Genomic DNA, 15638 nt, shown 5'->3' with positions numbered 1-15638 from the left:
TCTACCAGATTCTTCACTCTATGACCTTCCAGCAGTTAAATGTCATTAATGCAAAGAGAATTCAATCACTCCTGACCTTTCCTGGCAGCCTGAGCTTCTTAGCAGCCAAGGCAAAAAGCAAACACAAGGGGCAATTTACCAAAAGGCAGCAGGGAATAAGAGGCACAGTGGAAAAAGTGGCAGTGGTAGATGGCACTGGTTCACAGGGCCTTGAGCCTGAGGGCCTGTCAATGCATTTTGACCTTTTCAATGATCAGATTTGAGTTACAAACTATCTTGAGCTGCTTCATGGAGACTGGATTGGAGAGAGGCAGCACTGGGGAGAGGACTAAGGTGATGTTGGACCGGACTGGGGGTGCTGGCTAGGAGGAAGTAAATAGGAGTTATACAGGAGAAAGGAGGTGGTCCAGAAGTTGGAATCAATCCCTCAAGTGTCAGGATTTCCTATATGCTTTGTTTTTTGCAGCCACTACCCAAGGGTGTTAGCAGCTGCTTTTCTGTGTTCCCCTTTGGGCTGAGAGCCCCTTTCTTGAGGTCCCTTGGGGAGTCTCAGTGATGTAGTGTGCAGTCTCACCTGTATCACTGAAAGTAGACCCGCAGCGCCGCTGCTTCTGCTGCCATCTCCTCCTCCGATCTCCATGAGGCGGGAGAGTCCTCATCCTCTTTGTCATGTTTCTGGAGCTTTGGAGAGAAAAATGGAATAGCTTCATTAATATCCTTGGAATCTCCTTGAGCAAGTGTTGGCTAAGCAGACTTCACAAATTAGAGGCTGAGAGGTGTGTGTCTTCTAATTGAATTAGTTGCCAAAATTTGAAAATGGGGAAGTTTCATAATTGAAATAATTTCCAATTTCTATAATGAAATAATCATACTAAGCCACACTGTGGCCTCTTTGCTGAGACTGAGGGTCACAGATTTGGGGAAGTTGGGGCATTACCATAACCCCTACACTCTAACCATATTATACTTGGCAGACCTCATTCATTTTGCTTTTTAGACTGAGTCACTGAGTCTATACGCGCGTATGACCATTCCCCCAAGCTGGCCTGTGATTTTCTATATTGTCTTTGGCTTCGTCTCTCTGATATGAGCTGTGAGCATTTTTTTTTCCCCGTGAACCAAAATAGCCAAAGTAAATTGATAATAATACAAGAGCCCTGAGTACTCAGTAAGAAATAAGTGTATCAATCAAGAGTCTCCACACAGGTAAACAATAAAAGAAATTAAATGAGGAAACAACTTATCAAAAAATGAATAGTCTTAGTCAATTGAATCATTTTGAAATCCTCTTTAGAGTCCCATACTTATTAGAAAAAAAATCTTTTCTCAGATTTACATAGAGAATGAATAAAATGTCAGTTCTGTCTGAGGATGTTCTCAAAAACGGTCTTCATTGGAAGAGCTCAATTTTCTTTTTTAATCTTCTATTGCAATTCAGTTTTATTAACTAAATTTGTTATTCCTATGTGAGGCTCTGTACTTTCTAAAATACTAGAAGTATAGGGCCTCCCTGGAGATGCAAGGGATGGAGTTTCAGCACTATCAAGCTATCAGCAGCCACTGCAGCAAGAGTTTGATACCCAGCCAGGGAGCTAACCACATGACACAGCAGACCTCTCCTGACTCTCCCACTGTTCCCCTCAGCAGTGTATTTCAGTCTGCCTGTTCTGCTCCCCAGTCTGTCTCTGGTGAATCCTCTCAGCACCCCCACACCACTGGCCCTCACCCCAGCTATTGCATGCATAACTAAATAAAATAAATCTAAAAAAATACTAGAAGTATAAATTCTCCATAGGATGCCAGTGTGGTATTTTGTGTTAAGTCATTTGAAGGGATTGAGGCATAGTAATTAATAACATCCATAATGACTACTATTTGTGATGCAAAGGGCAGTAGCTTTGTTGTATATTATCTTGTGGTGCATTTTTTCATTAATCCTTACTATATAACCACTACATAAGGCAGGTACTACCAATATTTAGCCCCCTCTTATGAAGGAAGAATTTGAGGTCAGGAATTTGAGGTTACATCTACTTGTCAAAAATCACCAGCCAGGCAGCAATAATGCGAGTTATTCCCAACAAATTTTGCCTTTTTGTCTAGTTGAGGGGGACTACATTAAATTCTAACACTGGCCAGTGGTCACTGAAACTTTGCAGGCTTAGAAAAGAATCTTGCTGACTCAGCAAAAACAAAAAAAAAAAAAACACCATTTATCAACTCAAATAGTGACATTTGCGATCTCAGGCAAAAACCACTCTAAATCTAACCCAGAGACTCCCACCCTGGAAGCTTGTAGCAGATAAAGAAATTCCCCCTTGTTTCAGAGCTGACATTGCTACAGAAGGCAAAACAGGGAGGGAACAATAGCCTGCCTCTCCAGCAGAGCTATATTTCTACTGGGGTAAGTTTGAGTCTAAATGAAGTTCATTAGCATATAACTGAGCCACAAATATGTTTATGAGGGTCATGGATCTTCAGCTCAGAATTCGGCTGCCAGCACGCTAGTTTTACATTTTGCCACATAGATTTAACTCTCCTTAGTGGGAGAAAACCACATTAAGAAGTCATTTCCTTCCTTGCAGAGGCAGATATGACGCACTTGCTACAGGCAAGTCAAATGGGATTGCTATTTTTCTACTCAAGAACTAATTTTCATTTTGATACTCGCTGTAGGTCTGTTATAAATCCATCTTGTAACAATTCAATAAGATGACAAAGAACAATATAAACCCAGAAAATATGGCCTTCCCACTTCTGGTACTGCCATTGCAAGACACAGAAATCAAGCATAAAGTGGCCTCACCGATGCAGATCATAACAGATGAGTCCAAATAATTTAGAGCCTGCGAACGTTAATGCCTCCCTGGTTATTAGGCGACCGTCTGTTATTGTCATATGCCTTACAGATGGCAACGTTGTGCCAACGCTTAGAAGTTGTTTTCGGGAAATAGGGAATAAATAAAACAAGAACTAATCATATTTGCAAAGTTCTGTTGTATATGGCTTTTAAAATGGAGAGGTTTCCCTCTTAAAAGCCCCAGATGGAAGCATGTGGTTTGCTTTGGAACAGCCGAGCTCAATCCTGGCTGCCCATTGGAATCACTAAAAATTTCTAATGCCTAGGTCCACCCCAAGGATTCTGATTTAATTGTTCTGAGAGCAGCTTAGGTTTAGGATTTTTTTTCAAACTCTTCAGAAAATTGTAAGGGGCACTTACCGTTAAGAAGCACTGCATTTGGGAGACCTGTGTGCACATGTGTATGTGTTTAGACAGAGCTCATAGGCATACAGAAATAATGCTCTTGCTTCAAGTCCACTGTTTGTAACCCATCAACACTAACAGGGCTATCTTGCAAACCCTGCTCCAGAACTGCTTTTCTTCTATCCCCACTGTTGCTGGAGTGTCTTGGCGACAAGACTTGTCCTAGCAACACCAGGAAGTTTATCTAGTTCAGGAACCTTTGAATGGGCTTTCAGTCTTGCAACTCTGGAAAAAGCTCTGATTGGGAGACTTGTGTCCTAGAAGGGCCACTCAGGTGACTTAGAAATTAAATGTACTGTGGTTTGGAGTCACTTGGAGTCAACTTCTGCTTCCCCTAAGGCAACCTAAGAAATCTGGTAGCTATAAGCCACTGCCCTGGCTCCTAGAGATAAGCCTTAATGATTTTAACAGTGGCTTATCCAAAAGACACTATTTTCCTTGGGGAGACTTTAATGGAGGAGTTTTACATCACATGAACCTTCCAGATCACTTCAGTCTGTCCCCAGAGGGAAAGGCAGTGACTATTAATACAGGAGCCATTTATCCTGTCCCTTCAGTGCCAGGGACTGGCCCTGGCTCTAGCACACGGAAGCAGACAGCTCCCTTTAATTGTCCTCTGGGACCACCTAGATAGGAAATATAGGCACAAAATGGTTACTTTATGAGTGAGAGGGGCTTTATCTAATGGGAAGGATGCTGCAGAGGAACTAGCCTAGTTACTTTCACCAGAGTGATTAATAAGCAGCATCCAGTAAGAGCTATCGAAGAAGAGGTTAGGCCTAGACTTTAACATGAGAAGAGCAACCTCTTTAACTTCCCTATGCCTCCATTTCTCTCTATTAAAAAGGAAGTGTTAAAGGGTTACAAGCCAGTTATTTCTGGTATTAAATAACTTAGTGTTCATTGCTATTACTTTATTAGTGTAGGTATGACGATGACCAACCCACAGATGATGTATCCAGGAATAAAAATGCCTTCTATTCATGGTTTTCCAGTGGTCTATATCTTTGGGAACCCTAACTACTCTGTATGAGGGTTAAAAGCTGTGAGCAGAATTCAGGTCTACAGCAATTAATCTAATGAGACAGTCAAGTCTGGGGAGAAAACCTCACTTCTTTGACTCCAAAATTACCTGCTATAATCGCTCTCAGGGCTGTTGTAAGGAGTGAATTAGGTATTAAATGGAGGCTTGTCAGAGGAAAAAGTATGTGATGAGGGCCAAATGCAGTCAAAATTGCCCTGGGAGCAAGATTGTCAGTTTTAGCAAATAAAAATATGGGATGACACTCAATTAATTTTAATGTATTTCAGGCATTGTTTGGAGCATACTTATACTGGAAATGCACTGTTTAACTGAAATTCAGTTGTAACCGGGCTTCCTGTATTTTATCTGGCAACTTATTTGAGGAAACCTCTTAGGGAAGACACCACAGGAATTACGTGGCAGGCTTTTGGGTTGTTCCCAATCCTGACTAACTATGAATCCTGAAAAAGACAAGAGACTGTCCAAAGGAAGAACAAATTGAAGGCTAGCATGTCGTGCACTCTAGGGCTTATTATCAGTATTATTGTACTGAATGGGGAATTTAAACGGTGCTAATAATTTACCGTACAGTCTAAGTTCTAAGATGCACACTTTTTCACATGGTCACATGTCTGAAATCAAAGCCTGTCCTCCAGTTGACAGTGTGTCAGACTTTAAGTGGCAGTGTTTTCTATTCTTAATACATGAAATAACAGGGTCTCTTCCAATTGAAGGCATCTGGATTAAATGAACTACTGTTCTCTGTCACTGCTCTCAGCAGTTACATTATGTCCCATAAGTTAAATGTGACTCAACTCGTGCACATGCTCAGCACCATGGCTGATGTAATGCTTCATTCTCCTCTCTCCCAATGCAGCCGCGACATTTAAAAGCACTTTCAAAGACGCTAGGTTCTTTGGATGACGTGCACACCAAAGTTTGCAAAAACTTGAACTAAAATCTGCATTCACATTCAACAGGTTGAAGTCTGTGATGGCTTCTTGAAGTGAATTCCATTTCTATACAGCTTTGAAAAGAGATTTTTTAAAAAATGTATCTGCAGTCATCCGACTTTATCTCCCTGAAATGATTTTCGGGGAAAGGTAGTGTTAACAGGATTTCTGATTGAAGTAGTGATATGTGTTGATTTGACACTGCACTCCTTCCTCTGCAGTGAGTGTGTTATCACTAGGCATGAGGGGTAACAGCGAAGTCCCTGGTGTAATGCTCAAAGTGCCTTGGCTATTGACATTTCAATAGTTCTATAATGGAATACAGGAGGAGGAATGATTTACAATAATTTAAATGTTCTTTAGAATTTGGAACCAAGCTGAAGTAAAATGCCATATTGTCTTGAAAGGAGGAAAAAACAATTTATGCCACTTCTTAAAGAAGTGGCTGACTATAAACTTGGGTATTGGCATAAAATACATTTATATTTCATGGCTATTAGTTTTATAAAATAATGTAAAGGTCAGAAATCTTAAACCATTTCTTATGGGTTGATGGTTCTATTCAGACAGGTGTTTATATAAAGTCTTGAAAGGAAAATGATTTCATCAATAAATTTTTTGACCCAGTTCTCATTTACAAATTTAAATTTAGCCAATATGATTTGTTAAGCACTTAATATATCCCAGGCAATATTCTAGGTCTTATAAAATTATAACGATGAATAAGCCCAAAATCTTGGCCTCTCAGGGTCTTTTTGCCCAACAGATTCATGAAAGTACTGGACTAGAAGTTCCATCAATGTATTCCAGAATATCTGGGGAAGAGAGTAATTCTTGCTGGGGTAGGATTTTTTCACTGGAGTTGAAAGATGGAGATGAAAATTTAAGGGGTCATTCTGGGCATTGGGATCAGCTCCAGCAAACACATGATGTGAGTATCAGTTTGGCAATCTGTGCCCATTGCCAGCTTCACCAACTAATTGCAGCATTCTTTACTGCTGAATCCTAATGTGGTGTTCCTAGGCAGCCTGGCCATCTGTCGGGGTTGTCAAGAGAGCTGAGATCTACTTGCCATTTAGAGACACCTTAACATTTCATTGTTGAAAGATAGGCTATGCACCCCAGTACCCCATAAGCCTCGTGTTCTACAATTCAAAACTGCAATTGTATAGACAGAAAGCTATGCCATTTTCAAGTATCTTTCAGTCCCTCTGATTAATCAAAGTCTCAGTTGGGGCTAGCAGGTCCTTACATGGTTCCACCATGACCTCTTAGTGAAGCAGAAGAGCCCTCCAGAATCTAGTTAGGATAGAAGGTGATCTTTTATTTAGATTATATTTATTTTGAGGGTTATCTCCTGTTTACAATATCTAAACCTTTCAAAGGACATTTAAGTTAAAAATGAGTTAATTGAAAGGTATTCTAAGTAAAACAGTGTGGGAAGTACAACATTAAGGACAGCATTAGCTTCGGGAGCTGAGATGGGAGAATTGACTGAAGATGTGAGTTGTGGTCAGTTTTGTTGGGCTGAACTGTAGAAGACTTCAGATTTTTCTTTTTTTGGTTTGTTTTTGACAGATGTTTTGGAAGTCAGAATAATTTCATATTATAAATGTTCTGAAGAAAGATAGCATTGTGATTTTTAAGACTGGTAGAATTTGGGGTAGAGGGGTTTGCAGGAAGGCCTCCCTGAAGATGTGATAGTTAAGCTGAAACGTGAACAATGATTTCACGTTCTTAAGCAAAGAGCTGGGATAAAAATATTTCAAGTAGAGAGAACAGTAAGTGCAGAACCTTAAAGAAAAGGGAAGCTTGGTGGAAGTAACTGCTAGAAAAGTAAGGGAGACAGTAAGGATCATTCGCAGCCCTTAGGAATGGCTAAGAAGTTTGGATTTTATTTTTGGTGCAAAGAAAATATTAAAGAGATGGCAGCAGGGAAGGTGTGAAAGGACTAAAACAACTTTCATAGAGAGCTGTCTGGCTAGAGAATGAATTACAGGGAGACGAAGTCCTGCAGGAGCTGAGACAAGAAATGATGGCGTCGGGGTAGTAGGTACTGAGGGGAGCTCAGTTGCCCACACACAAGTGAAATGGTTGGTTAGGGAGAGGGGCTTGATCCCTCCCTGAAGATGTACTTTACCCCTGAGAGCTTCCTTCCGTTTGTAAAACATAGATTGATCCTGGCTTCCAGGCTCAAAGGCTGCTCCAAACCAGTGTGAAAGTCACTGTCTTCCAGCCCAGGATGCACCTCTTTTCAGCCACACACAACTCCCTCCCCCGGCCCCCAAGAACCTTCCTGGATCATTTAGCGTGGAGTTGAGTTACATTTCACAATTTTGAGTATTTCACAATCCTGAAAGTTTTCTCACTTTCTGTCACATACACACACAAGCAGTATCCTTTGAGCACAAGTTTCCTTCCCAAACAACAAAGCCCTTTCTCTAAGTGCTGGTTATTGAGCAGATAGTTACCCACTTGGGCTTTCTTAGTGTCCTAATAAATCACCTCTTGCTTTCACTTAAGGAGGTGGGGTGGGGGAGAAACCTGTACCCTAACCTCTGGCTTCTGTGTCTGCTTTCTTAGAACCCTGAGGTTGTTTAAATATCTCTTTATGCAAAAATGTTAACAGATTTCCTTCGTATTCTTTACCTATGGGATCCCCAAGCTGGGGCTCTGGACTAATAGCTAGATCACAGAGACCTCTAAGTGCAACTAAATAATCTCTGTGTTACCTCTATTCACTGTGAAATTTCCGAAGCTCAGATCTTTGCCCTTTATGGTAAGAAATTCAGGTAATCAACAGAGCATTCATCATTTGATTAGTTGCTGAAGCTTTAACTTAAGCCTAAGTTGCTTGAGTAAAAGCTAAAGATTTTTTAGTGCTGCCAATGGGGCCAAAATGCTGAAATAAGCTCTTATATTAATTAATGGCATCCTACTTTCAAGGAGTATAGAGTGTTGATGTTTAAGAATTTGTAACCCCCCAAAGTATTTATTAACTAGAAAATCACAGTACTGGAAAATAATTATGCCAAACCGCTGTACTATAACAGAACCCAATTGCTTATCCAATTATACATTAAAGTATCACATTGTCAAGCCAATTGCCAAAGCAGCAAATGAGACTTTGCCAGCACCACGATTTGGACCAGATATTACTCAACTGATTATGCTGTGAATGGCCTTTAGAGAATCCCATGCACCCTATAAAACCTGTACAAATCTAGGTGAGAAATTCAGGGTTGCTGGCATACATGGCTGCTAACAGAAAATCACTTTAATTGGTTAGACATTACAGTTTGCTGAGCTGCTCCTAACAAGCTTCTGATGGGGAACTGTTGCTTCTGGTCCTGTGCAGAGTTGATTTCAATTAAAACATCAGAGGAGTCACTTCCTGTCAAGGGAGCAGCCATCATTGGGCTGACCTGAAATGTGTATTTGAGAAAAGAAACCCCAGGCGGGGCCTCCTGCATCTGCCTTACTGCCTCCCAGCTGGCCACTATTTAAAACTTTCTTACTATGACATCAGGGCTGTTGAGGAACAAGACTCAGCCACTGGGCTGTGATGGGCCATGGGGAAGGGGGTGGATAAGGGAATTGCTACATGAGATAATCGCTGGCATTGACGGAGTGAAGGACAAACTCAGCTTATTCTTGGGACACCTAATTGCTGACATTTTCTTCACAGATTCCTATAGTGAGCCTAACAGCTGGCCTCAGCATCTCAGATGACATAGCCATATGGCCATGGCAAAGCTACCAGTGTTCGGTAGAACAATCTATTGTGGCTCTTTGCTCTTCAAATTAGAATCACCCTCAACAATAATTTGGTAAAAGCCTCCTATCTAGCACCCCGACTTGTAGAAATCACTAAATCACGATAACATTCATTGTTGTATCTTCATGGATTGCTGTCTGACACCCAGTAGTAGGTTTTCATGGTGCATTTGTCAAAGGTAGTGTTAAATTGACTTTCCCTCCTGGCATAATAGCCATGCAAGTTCATCCTTCCCATTTTCCAGATGAAACAACTGTCTCTTAGCAACTTAATTCACTCAACCATCTTTGCATGGCTATTAGGACCAGTATTTATGTGAATCAGAAATAGTTTGCTGACTCCTACTGCACCAATGGATCTACTTGAATTCTTGGGAGCTTTCCTTTGGTTAATTTTTGAAAACATGAGTGACAAAACAGCACAGAAAAGAAAACCAAAATTGCATCTAGAGATGACTCCCTTCCCACAAACTGGAATCAGGGTCAGGCTGGGGTACTTCCTTTGTGAGGGGTATTTGCAAGTCAGGGTACTTTTCAGTACGTAACTGCTGGTTACCAACATCCCAGCACCGGCTTCATCCTTTCTGAGCTCTACTGATTCTGCAGTGGACAGGATATTGGGGAAACAACAGGGGCTAGAGATTTCTACCAGTTTGATTTCCTTAGGCCTTCTGTTTTTAAAACTACGCTCACAGAGAAATGAAATGAAACTCCTTCTGAAAGGGAAGTTTGTGATGGAACAAACTTCAGAGAAGGAAACATTTATTCAAAAAGCAATTTCCTTGGCCAGTCGTGTTCTATGAGCCTCCCCGCCCCCCTGTGTTTTGGATAGTGGTACTTGAACAAGAGTGGTCAATCTGTGGGTACTCAGAATGAGGAAAAGGAAAAAGGACCAATTTCTGCTTTCATTGAATCTCCTGAACATTTTGTTTCATATTTGCTCCGCAACAATATGGCTTATTTTTTCAAAGTCACTTTACAGAATGTTTGGAAGCACAGTCCAGCAAGACAGCTGCCCCTGAACAGAGTCCAATGTCTACACTGCTAGGAGCTAAGTAAACCCACCACCAGGTGATGGGGTGACCGCATGGCCCACAAAAATATACAGCTGTGGCCTCAGAATCCTACTCAAAACACTGTTCCAGAAAGCCAAAAATGGGCCCTCAAAATCAAACCCATTTGAAGAATCTGAACTAGGCGAGGGGTGGTGGCACAATACAAGTCTCTCAAGTACTAGAAGCATGTTTCACTGTAGAACTCACTGAAATATTCAAAAATAGTGATGTCTGTCATGCACTGGTGCAGGATACAGAGCACGAGAGTAAGGAAAGTGAACTAGACAATGCAGGGGGAGGGGCATGCTCCCAAGGCATGACAATGGGGGAGAAAGCAGCAAATGCAAATACCCAAAGAAAGGGAAGAATTGTTTGCTCCGTTTATGAACTGGATAAAGACCAGTGACTGAAGCAGAGTGAGCAGTCCCCAAAGATGACATAGAGAAGTAGGTGAATTTATCTTCCATCAATGCTAGAAAAGAAGAGGGGACAGACTATTCATTTGGTTACATCACATTACAGGGTGTACTATGTAGTAGCTACAGAGTAGCAGTAGTTCCTTTTGCTAGGCTCAGGAGAATAATAATCAGGAGAAAGTAGGCCCAGACTCTGGGAGCTGAAGGTAGAGAGGTCCATCTGTAACAGCTGGGCCCAGCTTTGCCTGTGAGCACAAGCAGTGACATTTCATGGCCTCAGCTTTGCTTACTGGGTATCTGCCTCCCCTTAACATCAGACTCTGCTAATAGGAAACTTTCCACAGAAAATCAGGTGAGCGCCAAGCTATTTGCACAAGTGGTGACCACCACAGAGCAGCAAGGGCACAGGCTGACCTCGCAAAGTTCTTTCCGAATGTTCACCATATGTTTGGCAGAGTTAAATGAGCTGTCCTAGCACCATCCGGCCAGGTGCCTGGCACTGAAACCCACATGTTGGCAGATGAAAAATGACTAATAAAAAATCTGTATTCCAAGGGTACTCACCACTCTGCTGAATTGGTTACGATTTCTTCTTTGTACAAGATGATTCTGCCTTTGGTTACAGAACTGCACCCTCTGAAGCTGCCATACACCCATTGGAAGTAACATGCCCACTGTCACTCACAACCCCATTCATGCCTGATGGCGCTGTTCCAATGCCCTTCAAAGAACCTGGCCTGTGTGAGTTGCACAAACAAATTGGGAGCCAACCTTTCCCAAGTGCCTCTCTCTATTCCATTTAAAAACCTTCTCTAATGAAGACATAAAGCTCTGGATGTGGCTGAAACACTAAGCTTGCCATGCGTGACAGCAGATCTTTGTCACAGAGGATTTCAAATGCCTTTTTTTTAAAAAAAGGAATACTTAAAAGGAAAGAAACTGAAATTTCCTTATTATAGGCTCGACTGTTCATTTTATACACCCTATAAGTGACCATAATCCAGAAATCAATAGACAGCAGAGATGTAAGGTGACTGCAAACACATACACACACACACACACAGCTTCATGACAGAGAAAAATTAAAATGTGACGCCAGGCTTGTGACTTTTCTGGAATACTGGGCTACAGAAGAGACGCCTCACCTTTTTTTAGCTTCCTACTGTACATCTAATCTCCTGATTATTTATTACGTGATGCTCAAGAGGCACTACCAAGAGTCAAACTTGGCATTTATTCATATAAATTTATAGGACATGCATGTGTGTGTATATAAGCCCGTCTCATATTTGTCTCATATTTATAGGCCATGATTTAAAAAAAAATAGTATCTTTGGTATTCCTGTTACACCTGAAAATATTGTTGGGAATTATAAGTTCACAAGTGAACAACCCATCAAGATCTTTTAAGATTCCTAATCTTTTAACTAACATCACCTCAATGCTGCTTGAGGGTTTGGTTGGTTTTTAAAGACTAAGATATCAAAATGCTTTAAAATAGTTTTTCATAATTTCAAGTATCTATTTAAAGGCCCAGAAACAAATGTGAAAAATGCTTGTTCCTAGAATCAGGGCTTGACACAGATATATAAAAAGGTTTCCAGGCCAAAGATCTATGTGACATCTCTCTCTCTCCTGCCATATTGCTTCTGTCCCTGGCTTGAACGCTCCAGGAATGGGGATTTTACTGCTCCCTGAGGCTGACATGCAATTCACAAGCTGTGCCATTCTTCCTCATCCCAAACTTGAATTCTCCTTCCCCTAACTTCTACCCATAAGCCCTCATTCAAGCTCTTAGATTCATTGAGCATAAGATCAAATTAGTATAAAAAAATCACCTTCAAATGTTGGTGAATGTGAGCTACACCTAAATCTGGCAATACCATGGTGTAGAGAGGCTACGGACCTGCAGGATTATGCTGACACCGCTGATGAAAGGATATATCGGAGTAACCTCTTTGGAAAACAAGTTGGCATTATCTCCTTGAGTTGGCATTCACCATACCCTTTGAGCCAGCAAATCTATCCTCAGGTATATACCCAAGAAAAAGTATTGCTCATATGTGTAAGAATGTTAAAAGTAGTTCTGATAAAAATACCAGAAACCTGAAAATGTCCAGTGTTCTTCAGAGAGTAGGTGAATAAACAGATAAATTCACATAATGGTGCATTAAAAGGCAAACAAACTAATTGATAAAGCTATGTAGGTCATGTGGGCAAATAACATTAAGTATAAAAGTAATTCTCAAAAGATAATATGCTGCATTTTTATAGAGGAAACAAATTATTCTCTCTCTATATATAGATACTTATATCTATATATTTATATATAGGTATCTATATAGAAAGATATGGGATCTCTATATGCAGAGATCCTTGGAGATACATAGAGATGCCTAAACCTACATGTAAAGAGTGAAGCCGTGGGGACCAGAGGATTCAGGATGATGGATAACTCAGTGTGGGAGAGCAGGGGAAAGCTATGTAGGATATTATCCAAATTGTACCTTTTGTTTTGGGCAATGGGTTTGAAGATATTCATTCATCATTAAATGTAATGACAATCACTATATAAAAGCAAGCTATGATTGAAAACAAAAAATAACCATCATTGGGCTACATGTAATATTGTAACACAGGATGATTGCAATTTCCCTCAGTGTAGAAATCCAGCTTTCACATAAAAAAAAATTACAACATAGCAGCATTTGCCATGTAAAAGCATTGAAGTTATTAATTGGATTCCAGATGTCTGAAATTGATATATCTTTTCACTGAAAGCCCCCCACCCCCCGGCCAGGATCTATTTTGGGTATAACACTTCATACAGGATGCTGTTCTTAATTAACATTGCTCTGCCTTAAGAGCTTTACGTCTGTGAGAGAGAGTCATCGGAACATTCTCCTCTTCATAAATTTGCTCTTATGTCCTATTTCCCAAGCAAAAGTAATATTTGCCTAGATTTTAATAAACATGTCTTCAGTAGTGATACAAATTTCTACATTTCATAGTCTCTTTTAGTCCTTTTGTTTATGCTGACTCTCACACCAAGGCTGTGTTTTGAGGGCTTTGTAAATCTACCTGCATTTCTGCTGCTCACCATTGGGGGCAACAGACAGTTGATTATTATTAGGGTAGGAAAGACAGATGAGATATTGAAAAAGCCATTAATTTCCAGGCAATTTTGCATCTCTCCCTCTTTAATTTTTGATATTGGCAATAACTAACTCCAGTTCATTGACATTAAACTGAAATCTCATAGCCAATTTACCAGTCCAAGATCTTCCTATGTTTCTAATTGGTTACTCAGACTATGTCTACCAGATGTTAAAAGCAAACATTTTTAAAATCAGGCAAGCTACTATTTTGGCAGAAGAGAAGCAAAATGACCTGCTGATTGACTGTTCTTTCACTTTGCAAATGGTTATTTGGGCTTTTGGTGAGGAGACAACTCATCCACTTAAAAAAGGAGACAGATTCAGGACTTAATCCTTCAGTCACAGGCAATTAAATATACAAGGAATTATATATAAACACTGTTCTAGGGAAAATGGACCAATGCTCAGACCAAAGAAGAGATGTTCTGGGCCCAATGTAAGGGACTCTTCTGCTCAGGGAAGTGGGTGCATCAAAAGGATGAGAACACAGAGTAATGAAGGCATGATTATGTTGCCAGTGTCCTGTTAGTATTTTTGTAACTAACGGTGCTCTGTTGGGTTCTTGCTAATTTCCAGGTACCAAGTGCTGGTACAAAGATATTATTTAATACTCTTAAGAGTATTAAATACTGTATGGTGGAGTTTTCAGATGAGGACGTTAAGCCTCAGAATTGTGTAGGTAGTGGGACTGAGTGCCATCTCCTCTCTGTATTCCCTCTCTCACATAACAATATTGAACACAAGCAATACAGTATAAATTGAGGAGTTTAGGTTAAAGACCGTTTGCATGTAGAACCTCATTTGGTACACTTTGGCTACATAGAAGCATGATATTATTGTCATTTTATAGAGAGGAAACAAAGGCGCAGGAGATAAAATAAATTCCTTGAGTCTTCTGCAGCCTTGGGCTGGAGCCTCAACAGCTCTACTACAAAGGACCTGCATCCAGTTTCTAAATTGGAGCATCCTAACTGATTAAATATATGTTGGAGGATTTCTGATTTAAAAAGCAGAAATCGAATTCTGGATAATGGTCCAGGGCAATTTCAGTTCAGTCTTCCCACCCTGCCGTCTAATGCTCTGGTACAGGGTTGTTGGTCTTTGACATGGCTGACTTGACTTGCCTGGCCTTCCTCACTATTTTACCCTCATCTTTCAACCCTATTTATGTAGGAACAGTTCTTCAAACAACTTGCTCTGTCTAACCACCAGTCCTTTACACATCCTCTTACCTCTGCACGGAATAAATTTCTTCCCTTGTTCCACTAAGGCTAAGTTACATGACCCTTTTAAGTGACTTCATATCAGGACACTTATTGTGTTCTAAGTGCTTTCTAACTTGTTTACCCTCCCCACTAAATTATACCTTTGGTGAGGACAAAACCAGGTCCATTAGGGATATTCAGTCTTCCCTTAACATTCCACTCATCAGCATCATATGATTCAAGCTAATGCTTTCTCCATGACCTTCTAAAACCAGAGTAGGCATATAATAGGTGTTCACGGAATACCTTTTGCTCAAATAAACCAAATATATTTATATGGGTGACAAAGTTATAGTCATCCTTAGCTCTCAAAGAGGGGTTTAATAATGTCCTTTATGCCCAATATTCTAATACCAATGAAGGGAAGGAGACCTGTGCTGTAAGAACAAAAGATTTCTTTGTAGCCCTCATCAATCTGAAATTTAACTATCATGCTCAAGGTTTTTATGGCATAATAAACTTAGAGCCAGAGTAGAGAGCTAAACCTCGGGGGCCCCCGGTCTTTACCAAAGGATCACCAAATGGGATCTTTCAAAGATAACATCCCTCTTTCAAGGATAACTAAAGAGAAAACCACACAGCTAGCAGAATGGAAAGTGAAAGATAGAGATACAGTGTGTCTCCTTATAGTCAGCATCCTCTCCTCCTGTATGTCTCATAATTAATGACAATGTTCTAATTTCAGGAGCTGGAAAGGAAGCTGATCTCAGTTGTCCTACAACTCA

General features: G+C 40.5%; 1 protein-coding gene across 2 annotated transcripts in view; it reads right to left on the bottom strand.

Annotated features, from left to right (window-relative positions):
* Positions 1–579: 579 nt before the first annotated feature.
* FHIT (fragile histidine triad diadenosine triphosphatase) overlaps positions 580–15638 on the bottom strand; it is a gene marked incomplete at both ends in the record, with an annotated part of 715021 nt that continues 699962 nt past the window's right edge. For both annotated transcript variants that reach the window (XM_084247901.1, XM_084247900.1), the window contains one exon: positions 580–681. In XM_084247901.1, coding sequence (XP_084104027.1) covers positions 580–681 — 102 coding nt within the window. The remainder of the gene's footprint in view (positions 682–15638) is intronic.

Source organism: Talpa europaea (genome assembly GCF_964194135.1).
Source record: "Talpa europaea genome assembly, chromosome: 11".
Taxonomy (NCBI): domain Eukaryota; kingdom Metazoa; phylum Chordata; class Mammalia; order Eulipotyphla; family Talpidae; genus Talpa; species Talpa europaea.
This window is presented reverse-complemented; position numbering and strand designations above follow the sequence as displayed.